General features: G+C 52.9%; 1 protein-coding gene and 1 long non-coding RNA gene across 5 annotated transcripts; one reads left to right on the top strand and one right to left on the bottom strand.

Annotated features, from left to right (window-relative positions):
* The first annotated feature begins 88 nt into the window (after nucleotides 1-88).
* Nucleotides 89-6,035, top strand: LOC118901628. Its single transcript, XR_005021426.1, has 4 exons — nucleotides 89-184; nucleotides 2,408-2,583; nucleotides 4,112-4,169; nucleotides 5,696-6,035. It is a non-coding gene; the product is annotated as an uncharacterized LOC118901628 (long non-coding RNA).
* ERBB3 (erb-b2 receptor tyrosine kinase 3) lies at nucleotides 914-18,125 on the bottom strand. Of its 4 annotated transcripts, XM_036864924.1 has the most exons (28): nucleotides 17,894-18,125; nucleotides 14,267-14,418; nucleotides 13,561-13,747; nucleotides 12,716-12,841; nucleotides 12,023-12,088; nucleotides 11,732-11,850; nucleotides 11,482-11,623; nucleotides 10,996-11,109; nucleotides 10,769-10,889; nucleotides 9,097-9,170; nucleotides 8,867-8,957; nucleotides 8,415-8,620; nucleotides 8,078-8,210; nucleotides 7,780-7,870; nucleotides 7,401-7,555; nucleotides 6,943-6,996; nucleotides 6,458-6,599; nucleotides 5,737-5,856; nucleotides 5,513-5,611; nucleotides 5,137-5,322; nucleotides 4,830-4,985; nucleotides 4,508-4,583; nucleotides 4,179-4,325; nucleotides 3,767-3,864; nucleotides 3,482-3,670; nucleotides 3,250-3,321; nucleotides 2,746-3,040; nucleotides 914-2,559 (listed from the first exon to the last, which is right to left on the bottom strand). In XM_036864924.1, the coding sequence occupies exons 1-28, from the start codon at nucleotides 17,973-17,975 to the stop codon at nucleotides 2,036-2,038; spliced, it is 4,017 nt and encodes a 1,338-aa protein (XP_036720819.1). In that variant the 5' UTR covers nucleotides 17,976-18,125; the 3' UTR covers nucleotides 914-2,035. The 4 variants fall into 4 exon arrangements, with proteins under 4 accessions (XP_036720819.1, XP_036720820.1, XP_036720821.1 ...); XM_036864925.1 differs by lacking the exon at nucleotides 6,943-6,996; XM_036864926.1 differs by lacking the exon at nucleotides 14,267-14,418 and having other exon boundaries at nucleotides 17,894-18,022.
* Nucleotides 18,126-18,961: the final 836 nt, after the last annotated feature.

The raw sequence follows: 18,961 nt of genomic DNA, 5'->3' as shown, positions 1-18,961 counted from the left end.
TGCCTTTCGCATCCCTAAGCCAGGCCCTGGGGCCTTGCCCTCTGAGGGCCTCGCACGCCGGAATCGCCGAGCACGCTGGGAAGGGTCAGGCTCCGGCGGGAAGGCGGAGCAGTTGGAGAGCGTGAGGGGAAGCGTGGTCTCTCCCGGAAAAACCACAATCACCAGGAGCGCTGAGCGAGAACCCGTAAGAGAGAGGGACGGGCTAAGGGAGAAGGGGCGGACCTACGGCGGGGAAATGTGTTTGGAGGCTGCGGGGCAGGGTGGAGCTGAGGCGAGTCGGGGAGATTGCGTTAAGGGCGGGGAGGCTGGGTACGCCCTTCCCCGGATCCCTGGAGCGGCAGGAGGGACCGGCTCGGCCAGTCCGCTCGTCCTCAGGTGCTGGGAGAACCGGGAGGGGCAGAGCGGGTGTGGAAGGAGATCAGGAGTCTGTGGAGCAGGGGCTAACTGAGCAGCCAGACTTATGAAGGATTATCCGTTTACAGCCTCCCAATCTAGAGACCGGACTCCCACTGAAGATGGCACTGTTGTTTAACAACAGGCTTTGATGGCACCTGGGGAAGTGTTCACAGAGATTTAAGAGAATGAGAGTTCTAAAACATTTGCGTTTTCAGTATTCCACCTCTTAGGGCTTTTTCTAACTTTCCTAAACGTGTTGTTTTTGCTTGTTTTGTTATTCCCAGTTGGTTGCCCGGTAGAGATTACTAGTAAAACCCTTAAATGAAAAGGACTGTGCCCTATACTTGTCTTAAGGGAATAAGGAAAAAGTAGGGCTGGAGAAAGCTACATGGGGCCGAGTAGGACTATCAGGAGACAGAGAAAGAAGCATACGGTGGTAGCTATCCACCGCTGAGGGACAGAGAAAAGGGGTGGTCTGCCTCACACACTAAAGGTTTTTATTTGACAGACAGGAAGCTGCAAAACGTTGGCATTTTTATTCAGACGTATAAAAACAAAACAAAAAAACTTCAGGGATAACAACAGATACCCCCAGTTTCCCATCCATGGGGACGGAGGTCTGAAGCTGGGTCCTCTTTCTATGCCAGCTGGAAGCTTCCCACTACTGGATGAGAATAGCTCCTAAAAGTGGCTCTTGGGACCACTGTGAATCCGTCCCTTGGGTGGAGATCATATACAGCACATGCAGGTTATGGTTTACACAGAGATGCCCAGTTATTTTTCCTTCTGACCACCCCCTACTCCCACCTCCTGAGATAAGAAGTCTGGGTGTAGGAGAAGGCTGTAGTTGCTGGAGTTAGACTTGATTCAGTGCAAAAACAAGAAGACAATGCCCCTTCAGGGGCTCTGACTTATATCAGTTTTCCTTGATACTTTACAGTAAGAGCACATGCATTGGAAGATCTTGAATCTGGACCTGCTACTTGATTTACTTAATCTCTTTAAGGCTCAGTTTCCTTATTTGTAAAATGGGATAATACCTAGCATACAGAATTGGTGTCAAGGATTAAGTTAGATAATGTTGGTAAAGTTTAGCATGATGCTCGGCACATAGTAAATGCTCAGTTAATAGTAATCATTAATATCTACTCCCAACCTCTTCACAAGATTTTAAGCTTCTCATTTTTTCTAGGGGGTTAAGGGTCACAAGCCAAAATTTTGCTTTCCCCTGCCAGGTTCCTGCCTTTCCTCTTCCTTAAAAGTCTGATGGGAAACAAAGGCACACTTTAAAGCCTAGTCTCAACAAGTCAGAGTCTAAGAGAAAGGGACATGGGGAGTAATCCTTCATATCGCCAGGGAGTTCCCCCAAGGAAGTTGAGGAATGGGATTGGGAAAGCACATAAAATAGGGAAAACCATCTCCTTTCCTGGGTTTGGGAAAGAGAAAAAGTGCAAAGCTGGCTAATACCACAAGAATTTTGTGTCCAAGTGTTTAAGGCCTCCAAAGGTTGATTGGAATTGTCTAGGACTAGGGAAATGGGGCTGAGATCTGTGAGGGAGAGGGACTAAGGAGAAGAGGGGTACCCTCCAGAGGCACTAGCTGCCATCAAATGCTCCCTGAGTACCTCAGTGAGCAGGGGTTATGTTCTCTGGGCATTAGCCTTGGGGAAAAGCCGGCTATGCCAGTAATCGGGGTTATCAAAGGCAGAGTCAGTGGCTTCTAAACTACGTAGAGTTTTGAGGCGGGCATAATGGACTTGGGGGCCATGGTGTACAGGCCCCTGGAAAGCTCTCATTTCTTCATACCCTTGCTCAGCTGCTGGGCAGGCCTCCATGGCTGCATAATCCCCCCCAGGACCTCCTCCACCACGTCGCCGATTCATATATTCATAATCTTCATCTGGAGTTGTGCTGGCGTTGGGCATGGTGGGCACGGGGTTGAGCGGGCAACTCTGTGTGCTGCCCAGGGAAGCACTGAGGTCTGATCCCACATCCATGTACTCATAACCCAGCTCCTCAAGGGAACTTGGCCTAGGGGGACGAGATGGACTGCACTTTCTCCTCCGGTTCATGTATTCATACTCCTCGTCGTCGTCATCTTCTTCAGTACCCAGGACAGAACTGAGACCCACTGAAGAAAGGGTGCCTTCCCGGGAGGAGGTACCTGAGGGTTGAGAAGAGAGGCTAGGTATGTGGTATTACTTCATTGTAATAGGCAGTGAGGAGTGGGGGAGTCTTAGGAAAAAATGAATAGGGAGGGGTATGATCAGAGAAGACAGAAGGATTAAGAGGAGCCTGTGGAAGGAGGATTAGAGAAAGATTGAGGAAAGCGCTACAGAAAGTCAGGCACCTTTGAGGTGTGCATCTGGCATGACATAACCATTGACATCCTCTTCCTCTAACCCTGGTGGGGACTGTGGGGTGACAGGAGTAAGCAGGCTGTGGCGCTGGGAATGGTAGGCACTGTCTCCTCGTGGCCGTGGGCTCCGGCTCCGGCTTCTACACATGGATACCTTCTCCTGGAGCTCGGCCTCAGAGCCTGTCACATGGCCCTCCGATGACTCTGATGCCAGGCGTCCCCGTGGCACTGGGTGCAGAGAGGCTGGACGGTGGCACCGTTCACTATACCCACGAACTGCAGACTTCTAAGGAGGAAAATAATACATGGAGATTTATACAGAAATGAGGGAAGAAGAGAGATTTGTTTAGAAGGAGCTTGGGTCGTTCAGTGCCTTCTGTTTTGTAGGACACTGATTAAACCTCAGAGGTTTTTAAAGTCTCCCACACTACCCCTATCAATCCTAAGACACTGCCACCCAGCCTCTTGGCATCCTCTTAAAGAGACAGACCTTACCTGGGCAGCCTCCCCAAGATTCCCCTGGTTCATAGGCATATATCCCGATGATGGACTTACAAGGCTCTGGCTCTAGGATGAAAAAAGTGAGGAAGAAGTTTAGATTAAGAGAGAAATCTACTCACCACAGCAGCCTTTGAACAGTTAATATGGACGTCTGTGGGATTCGTGAGGGCGCAGGTGTACAGAGGGCTTAGGGTGCAGAAAGTCTTGGGAAACTGGAAAATCTTACCCCACGTGGCCGAGTAAGTGTTCCAAGTGGCAGGCTAAGGGCAGAGCCTAGTGTGGTTGCCAAGGTCTCCTCCTCTGCCTCCAACTCCAGGTCTAGGTCTAGTTCTGGCTCCAGCTCTACTTCCTCCAGTTCCTTGTTTGTTAGAGCAGGGGGCTCTGCCCCAGGCGGAATTCCAGGCCCACTCTCTCTCTGTGAGGGCAGATGGTTGATTGTTAAGGTATATCCTGGTTCCAGCCAAGTTCCCTTTTCTCTAGATCTCCTTGGCACCTCCTAATCCCCACTCACCTTTATGACCAGGTACCGTGGTGGGTCTCGGGCCATCCTGGTGAACTCATTGGCTAGTTCTTTAAAGGTTGGGCGAATGTTCTCATCAATCATCCAACCTGGGGGTAAGATGTAGGAAGGAGAGCGATAAGAGGGGAGTGGAGTAGGGAGGGAAGCTACTTAGAAAATGGCTGACGCTTTGTTCCCTCATCTTTGTGTGGGGAGCCTGACATCCACGTAGATGCCAACGGCATAAATGATGTGGAGAGTGCTTAGTGTTTATTGGGCGGAGACCATTTGGGGCATGCACCGCTGTTCTGGCTATTCACTTTTCATCACTGAGCATTGTTTATCCATGCCTTTTAGGTTTTCAGTCCAATGAAGCAATAATGGAGTAAAAAAAAAAAAAGGCTGAGATCAGCAGGTAACTCACACTTGACCATGACCATGTAGACGTCAATGGTACAGATCTGGGGCTGTGCCAACCGCTCCCCCTTCTCCAGCAGATCTGGTACTTCAGCCAGTCGCAGCCCTGCATAGGGCTCTGCCCCAAAGGTCATCAGCTCCCAAACTGTCACTCCTGGTATAGGAAGACATGACTAGTTGATGGCAAAATAGTAGACATGGGCATGCAGATGAAGGGAAGGCAGAACTTGATCTGACCCAGGATCTGAAGGGCTTAGAGATTCTAAGAACGGGTCTCAAAAGGCATCTTTGGAATTTGGGCCAGTGATGGTATGGTGGGCATCCAGATGGACTGACCATAGCTCCAGACGTCACTCTGGTGTGTGTATTTCCCAAAGTGGATACTCTCGAGGGCCATCCACTTAATTGGAGTCTGGGGGATTAAAGACAAAGGCGTCACCAGCTGATTTCCACACATTTTCTTAGCATTTCTAAACCCATGTTCTCCATCGTTCTTTTCTTTGTTGCTCTCTAAACTTTTATTTCTGGCATCTCCAGGTTCTTCTCCTTGGACTAACCCTGCAGCATCTGCTGGCCTCTCAAAGAGACCACAGAGTGCTTCCCATCCCCATGCTTCACTCCACCCCTGCCTCCTTACCCAGCCTTTGTGTCACCTTACCTTGGCCTCACTGTGCAGTAGCTGCTTATCATCAGGGGGCAGCAAGTCAGCAACCCCAAAATCTGCCACCTGAACTTGACTGGGTGACTTCAGTAGCACATTTCGGGCAGCCAGGTTCCTGTGCACCATACCATGTTCCTCAAGGTAGTACATTCCCTATAGGGAAGGAAGTATTCTCAAGGTTGGGGAAATTGGTCATTGAGCTTCAGAATCACCTCAAACCCTAAGGCACCTCTCAACACTTGAATCTCCTGGTGCCCTCCCTGTGGGCCCGCAGGCAGTTTCATCTTAGAACTCCTCCACTCACCTTGGCAATTTGTACTCCCCAGTTGAGCAGCAGCTGTGGCCCCAGTGCCCCACGGTGTTGTCTCACATGATCCAGCAGGGAGCCCAGAGGCAGGTACTGAGTGATGAGCTGCAGAGATGACCCTGGGCACAGTCCCAGCAGCCGTACAATGTGGGCATGGTCGAGGCTGCCAATGGCCAGCATATGCTAAGAGACACAAGAAAGGTCATCCTGGGAACAAACAGGGTCACATAAAACCAGACCAGGGCTCCCTCAACATTCGAAGACATCAATGTGGCTAACACAGTATCTGCTAACACAAGACTGTGCTTCTACATAATTGTATCTAATATCAACCCTCTCCTAGTGGCACACAGAACACCCTGCCTTCACTTACGTCCGTCACAGCTTGAAAGCTTTGCCGTCCACTCTTGTCCTCGATGACTTTAATGCAGACTGGAATCTTGATCGATTCACCCTCAGGAATCCACACACCCTGGGAAATTTTGGGTAGGAGTCAGCCTAAGGTCATTCTCCCCAGGCTAGTCCTGTCTCTGAATCTTTCTCTCCTTTGCCCTAGATCCTTTTCCCACCTCCCCAGACTTCCTGTGGGCCACTCACTTTGTGCACAGTTCCGAAGACGCCCGAGCCCAGCACTTTAAGCTTCTTCAGCTCTGTTTCTTTGAAGATTCTGGCCGAGACTTTGTTAGCCTTCTCACTGGGATCCAGAGGCTCTACGCTCTGGAACCGATGGGAAGGAGGTACTCAGGAAAGCCCACTCCCATGTCCCTCTCCAACCCCCTCCCCATAGGTGGATGCCAAGAGCAGCAAAGCCCAAAGGGGTGGGAGCAGGAAGAGGAATGTCTCTAGTCTTGGAAAGCATTGCAGGCATATGGGGGAATAAAAGACCTGAGGATTGAGGAAGTCGTTTGTGTTCATGAGACCAGAAATCAAGAGGGTCAGGTTTTCCCTTTGATGGGAGAGAGATGGTAGTACTATCACCTTGAGTACTTTTATACAGTTCTCTCTGTTTTTCAAAGCACTTTCACATACATCATCCCCTTTCACCCTTACAGCCATCTTGTAAGGATGAATGTTATTATTTCCTCTGTATACATGCATAAACTGAGGCACAGAGAAGGAAGCTAACTTATTCAAAGTCATACGGCAAATTAATGGCAAAATCAGGACTAGAATTCATGTCTCCCATTTCTCTGGCCAGAGTCCTTTCTGATGGACCATACTACCTCCTTGAAGAAAGGGATCAAAGCTCTGGGGAAGGAAGAGGATCTTAAAAGGGTGATGGTATAGGGTATGTTTCAAGGGTAAGCTAGGCACTAACCTCACCCCGTTCCAAGTAGCGCCTCATAGCCCTCTTATTCTGAATCCGGCGCCCACGCCAATAGAGAAAAGTGCTGCCCAGGATCAGGAAAATCACTGCCAATCCTACCACCACTGTTAAAGCCATTGCCAGATGGGTTTTGCTGTGGGACAGAGAAGCCCAGAATTATCCTGGGTCTACACTTCCCTTACAAATGTCATTTACACCTGTACTAAAGGTATAGCGCAGATCTGGGGCAAGAAGTTAACATTCACATCTACATATATCCTTGAGCAACGAAGGGGTTAACCTCAATCTCCACCCCAAGACTACTGCAAGTTAATCTTAGGAAGGGAAGACCAGAAGCCTGGATTCTTGTGTCCCCAAGTCCAGTGACAGTAGCCTGTATATAGAAGGCCAGAACGAATAGAGACTTAACTCTTCCCAGGAGGTAACGGCCCTTCCCCAAATATTCCCAGCTCCCTAAATCTCCAAGCCCACCATACCTGATCAGTGCCAGTGTTTGGCCTAAACAGTCTTGTAGCTCTGGTCCCTTACACCTGGAGAAGAAAGTCACCTCCTTAAATGGGAGCTTGGTAGACTTCCACGGGAAGCTCAATTCCAACAGTCTCAACGTACATTGTTTCAGACCCTACCATGGCATCCCATCCTGAAGCCCAAAGCATATCCCAAGACATGGCTCCCATCTCTGGCTCACCAATCCTCCCTGCGTCCCTCTCTTGAATGAAACTCCCCTGAGCTGAGGTTATTCCAGGTTCCCCAAATTGTAGCGTCATTTTATGCTGTTACTGAGTTTCCCTTTCTCCAATCCTTCGCTACACAGCTGGGAGTGGTTCTTAAGTCGTAGTTCCTTTTTTCTTTCTGCTCCCCTCACCCTCTTCTTTCCCTCTAGTTCTGTACTCTTACCCCTCCACCAACACCCTTTTATCATCCCATCACTGACCCCTGGGTGCAGTTCTCATGACAGGGCCGACATTCATTCTGAGCATCTGGGTACTTGTAGATGGGGCCCTTGGCACCGAGGACTCCAAAGGGGCAGCTGCTCACACAGTGGGGCCCATCTCGAAAATGGGCACACTGGGCACAAGCATCAGAGCCCTGGGTGGAAGAGAGAAGGTCAGGAAGTATGGTATTCCAAGATCAATTCCATACTTCCCAACAAGAACTAGCCCAGCCATTTAGGATCCTCCACTCACAGACCCTAGCATTATCTGGCCTCCCTGTGCCTCTCTATGGCCTTGAAATTTGGCCATATCATTCCCTAGACCCTCCAGTGTTGCCCCACCCTCTCTCCCTTAGAGATCCTGGTGCTGCTACTGTACCGAGCCATTGCACGTGGCAGTGCCCTCCAAGGGTTGGCATTCCGGGTGGCAGGAAAAGCATTCAGCTTCATGGGCAAACTCACGAGGCTCCCTGCAGTGGCGGGCCGGGGGTAAAGGGAGGGGGGTCACTTCCAAGGCCTGACCTTTATGCTCTGATCCCCCAACCACAGGGCCTCCTACCTAATTCCCACCAAAGCATATACAGAAAGTTGTCTAAAGGCATTCAGGTGCCACCTGAACAGCTCCATCCCTCGGGTCCATCCCCCAACCCCTTCTTGACTCTCCCCGCTCACTGTACCCATTCAGAAAGTTGCAGTGGGTCACACAGACACCTCCTCGGCTGTAGTTTCGGCAAGATAGGCACTGACTGGGGCCTGGGCCCCAGCATCCCCCAGAGGAGCACAGTGGGTCACACACTTTGCCTTCTGCCACTGGAAAGGAAGGGGTGGGTTAGGAGGAGTCTGAGGTCTCCTAACAAGCCTTTTCCTGAACTCTTGCTCGTTACTGCTTCCAGCCTAATGTCCCCCTCTCCTTGGCTCTGTCCCCTATCCCTACTCCCACTTGCAGGGCAGAGCAGCCCTTATACCCTTCTCCTGCCTGATTCCACCGCCCCGTCCGTGGGCCCTTTCCCTCACCGCAGTCTCTGCGGGGCCGATTATGCTTGATGTCCAGTCTCTCTTCCGAAGGCCCCCGAAGCAGCCTGGTCCAGTTCAAAGAATGGTGGTAGCAGAGCTGTCGATTGGCACTTATGTAGATACGCCCAGCACTAATTTCTTTCAAGGATCGGAGGCCCAGAGATGTTACATTCAAGTTCTTCATGATCAACAGTGAGAAGCCCCGGCTGAGAACAAGGAGACTGGATGAGAGGGGAGACTACAGAGGAAAAACTGAGCACACAGTGGATTCATTTCCATTCAATAAATTTGCTCTGGGCTAATCAACCCACTCAGAGGGACTCCCCCCTCCTTTAGCCTTTGCCCCATCAAACTCCCACTGTATGAGACCATGCCTTGTATTTCACTCAAGGATGCCTGAGAAACTGGGTTCTTTGGCCGGAGGTGTGACGACCTCCACACCCCTTACTCACTTGTAGAGGCTTCGGCCCCCAATGGTCGTCAGGTTGGAAAAGACACTGAAGTTGTGCATGTGGGGAGGCCAGGACTGGATGTTCAGGTAACCTGAGGGGTTGGAGAGGGGCATATGAGTGGGGAGCCTCTCTCCTTCCTTCCTCAGGTTTACCTGGTCCCTCCCCTGATGCCTGGCACATGATTTTCTCAAGTGGTATACTCAGTAAGGGCAGCCTCTCCTCCCATTCACCTGTGATCTCCCGCACTGTCCGGAAGACACTGAGCTTCTCAGGGTCCAGAGCAGGGATCTTGTGCCAGGGGTCTCTGAGGAGAACAGTAAAAACCAGTCAACAAGGTAGAGGCATAACCAAGTAGCAGTGAGCACGCCTAGCCTCAGAACTTTGTTTCCAAATAGCGTTCTCCACTAAAAGGAAACAGGACTCTTGGGAGAAATGGCTGAGGCAGGAAAAATATAACATGAGCCTACAGCATCCTGTGCAAAAAAGTAAGGAAATGCTCAAAGCATGAGGGGTATAAGCCCAAAGAACATAGGAGCCATCATGAAGGGGCCCCACAATGAGCAGACCAAGGACAACTAGAATAACGATTGTAAGAGACTCTGAAATGTTGACTAAAACAAGTATCCACACAGATTAAACACACAAACAAGTAAGTAAATAAACAGGAAGGGAAGGCTCTCCCTAACACGAGAATGCCAACGAATAAATACAGGAGGAATAATGGAGTTAGAAAATCATCATTTGGCAATTCTCATAAAAACTGCTTCAGGCAAATATCTCCCCACAAGATACTTATTAATTTGCAAAGGGAAAATAGTAACTTTACAGTAGAAAAGCTGGCAGACGCTACCTTAACCAAGTGACCAGAGGTATCATCACCAATGATGGAACAAATCAACATCATGTGCCTCCTTGATACGATGCACTGAGAATACATCTATAGTATTCCTATCAAAAATGCATAACTTGAATCTAAGTGTGAGGCAACATTAGATAAACCCCAACTGAGGAACATACTACCAATCACCTGACCTATACTCATCAGCAATGTCAAGGTCATGAACTGTGACAGATTAAAGGAGACTGAAGAGACACCAAATGTAAATGTATGATCCAGGACATGAGCAAGACAATTATCGAAATCTGATTAAGGTCTGTAGATTAGATAACGTTTTATATCAATGCTAATTTCCCGATTTAAACAATTGTACTATGGTTTTGTAAGAAAATGTTCTTGTTTTCAAGGAATACACACTGAAATGCAACTGGGGTGAGGGGACACCATGTCTGGAAATTTACCTTCAAGTGGTTCAGAAAAACAAGAGCATGTATAGTGTGTGTGGTGCGTAGAGACAAATGATAAAGCATGTGGTACACTGGTAACATTTGGGGGATCTGAATAAAGAGTGTATGGGAAATCTTTATACCATTTTTTGCAACTTTAGATCTAAAATTTTGTCCAAAGTAGACAGGTGGCCCTAACGTTTCACACAGTCACACCCACACCCACACACACTCACTCACTCACTGTAAATGCTGTCCTATGGATTAGAATGTCCCTTTGCTCTTTGTGGCTCCAAACCAAGAAGCAGAACTAGGGGAAACAGCTGGAAGTCATGAGAGATTTTTATCTAATTTAAGTAAGAACATTTAGAAACGTTTAAGAAGGAGGACACAGTGTCCCTGTCCCTTGCCACTCAGCTGGCTGGATTGCTTACGGGTATCTCTGAGGGGATTCAAGCCCTGGCTGGGGAGTTCAGCACTGTCAGGTCCTTTGTGACCTCTAAGATTTTATGATCTAGATTCCTGATCGGCTCCACATACGAAGGCTTGAACCAATGCAATGAACCGTGAGCAGGTGGATGGGGTGGGGGGTTAGGGGATGAAAGCAGAATCTCTAACCCATTGAGGCCAGTGATAAGAAAGTCCAGGTTGCCCAGGATCTTGGTGCAGTTCACAAATCCATCAATGTTGCTTGAGTCCACAGTCTGGAAGCGGCTCCCAGAGCCCGTCCCCTCACAAGCTGTAAACACAAGAGGCTCACTGGGGAGGGGGTGTGGCGGGTGGAGTCTGAGTAGTCTCAGGGGAAAGGGTATCTCTTCACCAACTCCTTACCATCTCTTACTCACCTTTGGGGCACAGACCCCCACAAGGTTCACACATCTTGAGTCCATTTTTATCTACTTCCATCTTGTCAGGAGGACAAGCCCTGACACAAGATGTTTGATCCACCACAAAGTTATCTAGGAGGGAGGAGAGCACCATTAGAGATGAGGGAGGAACACTGCCAACTACCAACTGAACCTCCTTCCTCCTGCTCTGCACTGCATTTGCTCCAATCGACCACCCGAGGTTCCTTAAGTGCTGTCTCATGGATTAGAAAGGCCCTTTGCTCTTTGGATCCAAAAAGCAGAACTAGGAGCAATTTCTGGAAGTCATGGGGAGATAGATGCGGGAACAGGACATAGGGGTCATTCATTAGGGGTGACTAGATGATCACAACCAATTGCCCTCTATATCCTCTATTAACCACCCAACTTGATCCATTTTGCCTCCTAAAATTTCATCTAAAATCCTGGTTCCACTACCATTGTTCCTTCCCTTCAGACACTTACGGGGACAGCTGGCTACACAAACTCCTCCATACTGATACTTGGTGTGGGGATTGGGTTCCAGCTGGAAAGTTAGCTTGTTGTAGACAAGAGGCTGTGGACACTGGCGTACACAGGCTCCACTGTCATTGAAGAGCCGGCAGGCCTAGGAACACAGAAGGCTCATAAGACTCATGTTACATATGGACCCCTACTTCCTCCCCAAAGCCCACATCCCATTTCAGAACAGGCAAGCGGTGGTAACAGTACGTACAAAGCAGTCTGTGTCCTGAGGGCCTGAGCAGCCCCCTGCACACTCGTCGTGGCAGCACTGGTTGGGGTTCGGCCCAAAGCAGTGACCATTACACTGAGGGGCACAGATGGTCTTGGTCACTACGGACGGAGAGAAAGCACAGCTGTCAGGGCTCACGGGACTATTCTGACGCTCTCTCTCACCCTCTTGCCTTAATAGGCTCATCGCTACCCCCGTGTCGACACAGGCTGGGGTGGGCAAGGATATGAAAGTGTATATGAGTTTGAAGTCTTTAAAATGAAGTAAACCCACGTGTCTGGCAGTCTTCTGGTCCAGGACCCCAGCATCGCCCCTTGCAGACCTCATGACAGGGGGGACCTGGTTGGGAGGGAAAGTAGCACAAGCGGCTGTCAAAAAGCCTTGCTCAAATCAACAGGGTATGATGTCAGCACACAGGCACCCAGTCCCGGGAAGCGAAGAGCCAGGGCAGCATCCCTCCTTGCCCCAGCGGAGCTGGGCTGGGCTCAAGTGAACCTGTCAGCAAGGGGTGGAGCCGCGCCTCCACACCACCCACAGGGCAGCTGAGGGGAGGGCCCGGGGCACATGCCTCACTCAGCCCAGTCCCAACCCAGGAATTTGGTTCTTGGCAAATTAAACCCAGTAGGAATATGTGTGAGTGAGAGGATAGGGAGCGGCAGACTGCGGTCAGGGCTAGGTAGGTTCCAAGAAGGAAGGATGTTGGAGTGGAAAGAGAAATGGATGTGGAGTCCAGAGACCTGGCTTCCCACTCAGAGCACAGCGCTCTTTAGCCCCTTTCCTTCGCACGCTGCTTCTGCGGTTCGCGTTCTAGGGGACTGACCTGCTCCCTCCTGGCAGGCTGCTTGGGTTAGAGCCTGAGGTTTGTTCAGTGGCAGCTGGGTTCACATTAGGGACATATTGATGAGGGGAAAGGAGCCACTCTGGTTGGGTGGGGGCATGGGGGCAGTCTTGATCACGGCCACTCACAGGTCCTGCCATTGTCCTTCACCACTATCTCGGCGTCTCGGTCCCGCACGATGTCCCTCCAGTCAACTGTGTCCATGTGACAAAGTTTATCATTCTTCTCAATGTAAACGCCCCCTGACAGAATCTCTGAGGTAGGGAAGAGAAGTGCCAGGGTCAAGGGCTAGTCAGGGAAGTCCTCCTTTTCCCTGCCTCTCCACCAGTCTGAAAGGCCGCCCGAGTCAGGAGCAGAGGACATGGGGCAGACGGATATGTCCAATTAAATCCAAACTGCAGAGGAGGCGCGCCTCGTAAGAGGAGGAGCAGGCCAAAAGAAAGTCCTGCCTCCTCAGACACCTGTCCAGATCCGGTTTAGCGAGTGGGGGAGGGGACGGGAAAGGAGAGTAGATACCTGACTCAAATCCACACCTCCCCACCCCCGCGTGCCCTACCTGTGTGCTTTTCAACTGACTGGGGCAGGCAGAATTAGACGGTGGCCAGGCGGTATTTAACCCCTCTAGTCCTCCAGCTTGGGGCGACTTGTGAGGGTGGGAGGGAGGATTCCCATCCCCAGGGAAGGAGGGACATCAAGGGACACTGCACTCGGAAGTCAGAGGAATGTGTAACAGCCTCAGCTCCAAATGCAGCCCCACCAGGACATAAGGACCCTCCCCGGGGACAGATGCCTCAGCTCCCTGTTAGGGCCCTCTATCATTTAAGGAGGAGTGGACCTTTAGACCGTGGTGGTCAAGGTGGTGGGCACCTTGAACAGGGGTACTTGGAGGGAGCAGTCTTGGGTCATCATCAAAGAGGCACCTGTCAGCAGGTTGGCTGAGGGGCAGGCCTGGAAGGAATCACCAGGAACTGACCAGTGAGCTGAGTAAAGCGGAGCTGGCGCAGAGCATGGCTGGAGTTGGTGTTGTAGTTCAACATGACAAAGATGGCAAACTTCCCATCGTAGACCTGGGTCCCCCGCACCACTCGGAGGTTGGGCAGTGGCAGCGTAGAGAACTCATTCATGGCCACAAGGACGTAGCCAGTCACTTCTCGGATCCACTGTGATGGAGCAGATCGTGTGGGTGAGAGGGAGAGCGGGGCAAGAAGTCTCAATCCCCTTTCCCTCCCTAAGGCACTGAGGAAGCTCTAACTGCTCTAATTTTTACCAAGTCCTGTTTTGGAGTAGGGAGTAGCAGGTGCCACACGACTTCTGCAAGTGAAGACAAGCTGCAGAAATGACCGAGGAATTCTAGGCTCCTAGCCTTTCCTTCTCAGGGCTCCTCAGGCCAGGAGGGTCCTTGCTTATCCCTTCCTCACCTCCCCAGGTGCCTCTTGGTCCCTGGTGCAGAACCCCACCCTGCCCCTGCCTCCTTCTCAGGGCCAGACCCTGTGCATCCCCGGCTACAGCGACCAGTCCACAGGCCCCAGACTCCAATCATTGCCCCATAAACACACTGGCTTGGATCTTAGGAACCGTGGAGTCTTAGGAATGCTCAACTCCAGCCCTGAGGACAGGAAAGACGCTTCTGTAGGGAGGACAAGGGGGGAGAGGTCGAGGAAGGAGGTCTGCACTCTAACCTGCAGGAAGGAGAGGTCAGCATTATGTCCTGTGAGCACGATCTCCAGGTTCCCCATCACCACCTCACACCTCTCGTAGAGCTTGTACAGTGTCTGGTACTGGTTCTCGGCATCGCCGGTCACACTCAGCCCATTCAGAGTCCCAGGGCACACTGTTCCAAGTGGAGGTAAGAATGGCAGAGGCCTGGACACAAGTTTTCAGCCCCATCCCCCAAGACCACCCCTTGGTTGCCCTCTTCCAGTAACATTTAGCACGATCAGAGGCAGCTGCCTCCAACCCTCCGCCCTAGAGGCAGATGCCAAGGCCGGACTGAGAGCCTAAACTTCCTCTTTTCCCAGAATCCCTTCACTGGCCCCCTGAACAGGAAGGTGAAGAGATTTCCTTTTCCCACCTGGGCCTCCTCTGTGCCTCTACTGGGTACTACTTTAGGTGCTAAGGAGTTAATCAAGGAGGATGAGGGGTTGTTTTCCCCTCCCTAGAAAGAAGTTAGAAAAGGACCACAGCTTGGTTACCCTCCTCTTCCCTTCCCCCGCTCCAACCAGGGCACTCCTCTACCCCCATCCTGCCTCTCTAGGTCCTGGAATAAATATCTCTTTGGGGCAGCACACAGCCCCTATTGTGTCTACTGAGGGTGGGATGGGGGCAGAGGGCGGGGGCAGTGCCTGGGGCCACGGTCCGGCCCACAATGAGGCGATTCTATTTAGGAGGAGGGGGCTGCCCCACCCTGTCCCCAGACACCCTGTCCTCAGCCGCAGCCCCCCTCTCGCCTCAAGCCTTGGGCTCAGGCGAGTGACCTCACTGGCAGGGGGCCTCTGGTGGTGGCGTGGGGGGCTCAGTGTGAGCTCTGTCTTTAAAGCTGGAAGATAGGGAGCTGACTGCCCACCTCGCACCCCCTTCCTAAACTCTGGCTTTGCTCTCACTCCTTTCCCCATCCCAGCCCACTCCAGCTCCCTCAGCATCACACTTTCCAGCCCTAGAGTATTTTTCAGCAAATACAGAGAAGCCGGATGGAAACAGCAGCCGACTGCCTCCATTCTAAGCCTTCTACCCAATTTCATTGTCAGAGGAGATTCATTAAGAAGCCTTCCAACATGGCACTCTCACTCACATTAGGGAGAGCCTAGACTCGAGGTACATGAGGCATGTCAGTCTTGGGGGTTCACTTTACTTTGTAAGTATGGAGGACATAGGGGCCATGGGAAATGTTGGACCCTGAAGCCCTACCCCTGTCTCTCCTCTGGCTCAGTGAAAGACTGCGGGGAGGGGGGGTAGATACCACCTGTCCCAGTCACCCTTCCCTGAGGCAGTGGCAGCCTAGTGGGAGGCAGGACTGAATGGAGGGAGGGAGATTGGTGAGGCCCCAACCCCTCCTCCTAGATGCACCCCTAGTCTGACCACCTGACCTTTGAAGGGCTCCCATTCCCTATCACACCCCATGAAGGGAAAGGGGTGAGCTAGACCCAGCAGAGGGGTAAACAGGCTGGGAGCTCCCAGAGGAGCCTGGGAACTCTAGGGTCCTTGGGTTGAAAACGAAATGACTAGAAGGTTAGTCGTTTCTGGAACAGCGCCACCCCAACCCCCTTCCTGGCAGGGCATCCCCTCTTCCAAGTCAAGGCGCCAACCCTTCTCCCCAGATAAGGGAGGAGCCAAGATTTCTGCACAGGGAAGTGGGGTGTGTGCGTGTACACACACACACACACACACACACACACACACACGTACTCGTACACGTACACAGCTCCCCTACTGGCCCAGAAATCTACACTGGTTCTGTCCTTGGGTTTCCTTATTTGGAAGTATTTCAGGTGGCCCCATCCATTCCAACTGCCCATATGTGTTTGTGCAAACTTTGTGTCTGTGCTTGGAAGGCTACAGTGCTCGAGGTCCCAGTTCCCTGCCACCCTGAGGGTAAAGTCCATATTACACAAATAGGAGCAAAGGGCTGGGTGGGAAGAGAGTATGAACAACACCTCTGAGGAGGAACCAGGCAGCCTGGGGAGGAGAGGAGGGGTAGGGGAATTAGAAAGTCCCTGCTATACGCAGGGATTAGGGGCACAGGGAGGGCCTGTGGCACAGACCCCCCTTTGGTAAAGAGCACTGGGGTGGGTCACAGCAAGAATCTCCAGCCCCTCCTTAACCAGAGGCCTCCTCTCCAAAGTCCCCCACCCCCCATCACAGCCAGGACAAAGGGGCTATAGAAGGACTGAGACAGGGCCGGATGCCCAGAGGCTGCAGGATCCAGATAAAGGGTAAAGAGACCCAACCATGCCTGCCTCCTGTCTCCCTCAGGGAAGGTGGCCAGGATCTGGGACTCCTGGGTTCCCGGCTGAAGATTCCAGGGGTCTGGATGGGACAGTGATACAGTCACTTTACTCAGTCTCTCCCACTCCAATCCCCAGACCCCCGCCCTCCACCAGCTGGGAGTGTTCACATCTCAAGATCCCAGGGTCTAAATTTAGGCCCAGCAACTGTGAGGGAAGCACAGGTGTTTCTCCCACTCCCACCCTGGGGAAGGGGCCCTGACTGTGCCAAACCCCAAGCTGAGATCTGGGGGGAGGGGAGGAAATCAACAGGGTTCCTCCAATGCCAGCAACCCCAGCACCCCTCAGGTGTCCATGGTCCCAGAGACACCCCAAAGAGGTGGGCTCAGCTGGCATGGGAGTGGGAGGAGGAACAGAGGAGCAATCTGACTCTCGTCTAGACTGCTAGAGACAGCCAGACAATAAACAGAATGGGGGTGGGGGTGACGCTGGGCCTAAGAAGGACCCCCCCCCCAAGGACAGGGGGCTCAGAAGACAGGACAGGTGTCCTGTTGGCCCTCAGGTTGGGGAGAGAAAAGACAGAGAAATAGCATCTGGAAGTCCTTGACCCTATAGCTCCTGGCTCAGTGCTTTGTACATAGTAGATGCTCAATAAGTATTAGTTGAATTGATCTGGGTCTTGACAATAAAAGTTTGGTCAAGTCGGGGACCAGCTAACTTTATTATTTTGAGAGAAAGAGGCCAGTCAGCCTCTGCAGGGCCTCTCACCCTGCTGTCACCTGGACTTGGCCCTTGGGTTAATCTCAGCTCTCCACAGGGCAGGCCCACTCACGGAAGAGGAGGTGCCTCTCTTGTTTTCCAACACTAGACAACAACAACCTCCCCCCTTCCACAGCTCCGCCCTGCCGGCAAAACAACAAAACTGGAGGTTTTTGAGCCCCTGGGGGCAGGAGGTTGGGAGCAAACCGAGACCCCCCCCCTTCCCTGCCCCGCTCTTTCCAAGATCTCCACCTCCAATCATCCCCTCACGTTTACAGAATGGAGGTCCCAGCTCCCCTCCCTGCAGGGCCCCTCAGAAGAGTGAACTGTTTCAGCATCAGCCCTATCCGGAGAGACAAATCAGAGGGTCCGCGACACGGCAGGGAGGAGGTGGCCGGGGCAAGGTAGTGGTCCGGGAATCCCGTCCCCGCCCGGACCACGCCGAGAACCTGATCCTGACGGTCTCCGCCCAGGGGGCCCCAGCGCGCCGGGGCTCCGCACCCCCAGCCTCGCACAGCCCGAGCTCCTGCCCCTGGCCTCCGGCACCCCGCGAATTTGGCTCGGAATCCCAGGTTCCGAGCCTGCCGGTGCTCCCGCGCCGCTTACCTGCCTGCGAGTTGCCCACCTCGGAGCCCCGGGCCAGGCTGAGGAGGAAGCCCAGCACCTGCAGAGCCCCGTTCGCTCTCATGACTCCAGCGGAGAGTGAGGGGAGCCCAGCCCAATCCGACCGGGGGGCGGCCCTGGGCTAGGACATCTAAGCGGAGCCACCTGAGCCGCCGGAGACTTGGTAGCGGCGGCAGAGGAGGCTGCAAACTGCAACCGGAGCCGGAGCCGGAGTTTGGGGCGGAATGGCAGGGGAGGGGTGTAGTCTGCAAGGGAGCGCAGGGGGAGGGGGTGAGTCTCGGCCGCGCCCCCTCGGGCGCGAGGCTGGAGTAGCGATTGCTGGAGCCTCGGCGGCCCGCCCCGAGCGCGCCCCACGCCCCAGTGCCCGGCAACTTGGCCGCGCAGATCCAGGACGGGTCTCGCCCTAATTTTTCTCCGGGAGCTGAAGTAAGGGGTGGCCAAGATTCCAAACGCCCCCAAATGCTTCCAAAGGAGAAAGGTAATGGGTGTGGGGAGAGCGCTCCAAAGCCCGACCCCCTGCAAGTTGGCCTCGCCCACTAACCAAATCACTCAACTCCCCTAGCCGGTTGGGTCACTTGGGGGATTTTCCGTCTGAATGTGAATGTTTCTCTCCGAGTGTGTTTTTGAGGGGGAGGGTGTTTTTGCCGCCCGCTCAGGCCACCTCAGTTTCCCCGGAACCGCCTCGAAACCCCATAACTCATGCACCCTGCCGAGGAACCCGAGCCCCAGAGGCCGCGTGAAATTGCAGTGTCTCCGGCCGCTTCCTCCTCCAGACCCGGCGCCGGCCCGGCCTCTCCCGGGGATTTGGTTGGGGGGCGGGGGTGGCTTCCAGCCTGGGAACAGACCCCGAAGCCCGCCTTTTCACTTCCACTCCGGGAGGGGCTCCCGCACCTGTCGCCGTCCCCTCTGCTGCCCCCCAAGGCCGCCTGGGAGAACAGCTGCCTCCCCTTGCACACTGGGGTCGGACCGCGCCGTCGGGGCGGCCAGCGTTCCCACCACAGGCGCTCACTTTCCCAGGCCTTCCGGGCCCGGGCTCTCGCTGGAGAGGAG

Source organism: Balaenoptera musculus, chromosome 10 (genome assembly GCF_009873245.2).
Source record: "Balaenoptera musculus isolate JJ_BM4_2016_0621 chromosome 10, mBalMus1.pri.v3, whole genome shotgun sequence".
NCBI lineage: Eukaryota > Metazoa > Chordata > Mammalia > Artiodactyla > Balaenopteridae > Balaenoptera > Balaenoptera musculus.
This window is presented reverse-complemented; position numbering and strand designations above follow the sequence as displayed.

Bases quoted from the DNA above. Each gene is read 5' to 3' on its own strand.
- ERBB3 (XM_036864924.1), bottom strand. From the start codon at position 17,975: ATGAGAGCGAACGGGGCTCTGCAGGTGCTGGGCTTCCTCCTCAGCCTG. The intron at 10,890-10,995 runs GTGAGTAAGAGA...TTGTGTTTACAG, and splicing joins TGGGGGTCTGTGCCCCAAAG to CTTGTGAGGGGACGGGCTCT. The intron at 5,612-5,736 runs GTGAGTGGCCCA...AAAATTTCCCAG, and splicing joins TCTTCGGAACTGTGCACAAA to GGTGTGTGGATTCCTGAGGG.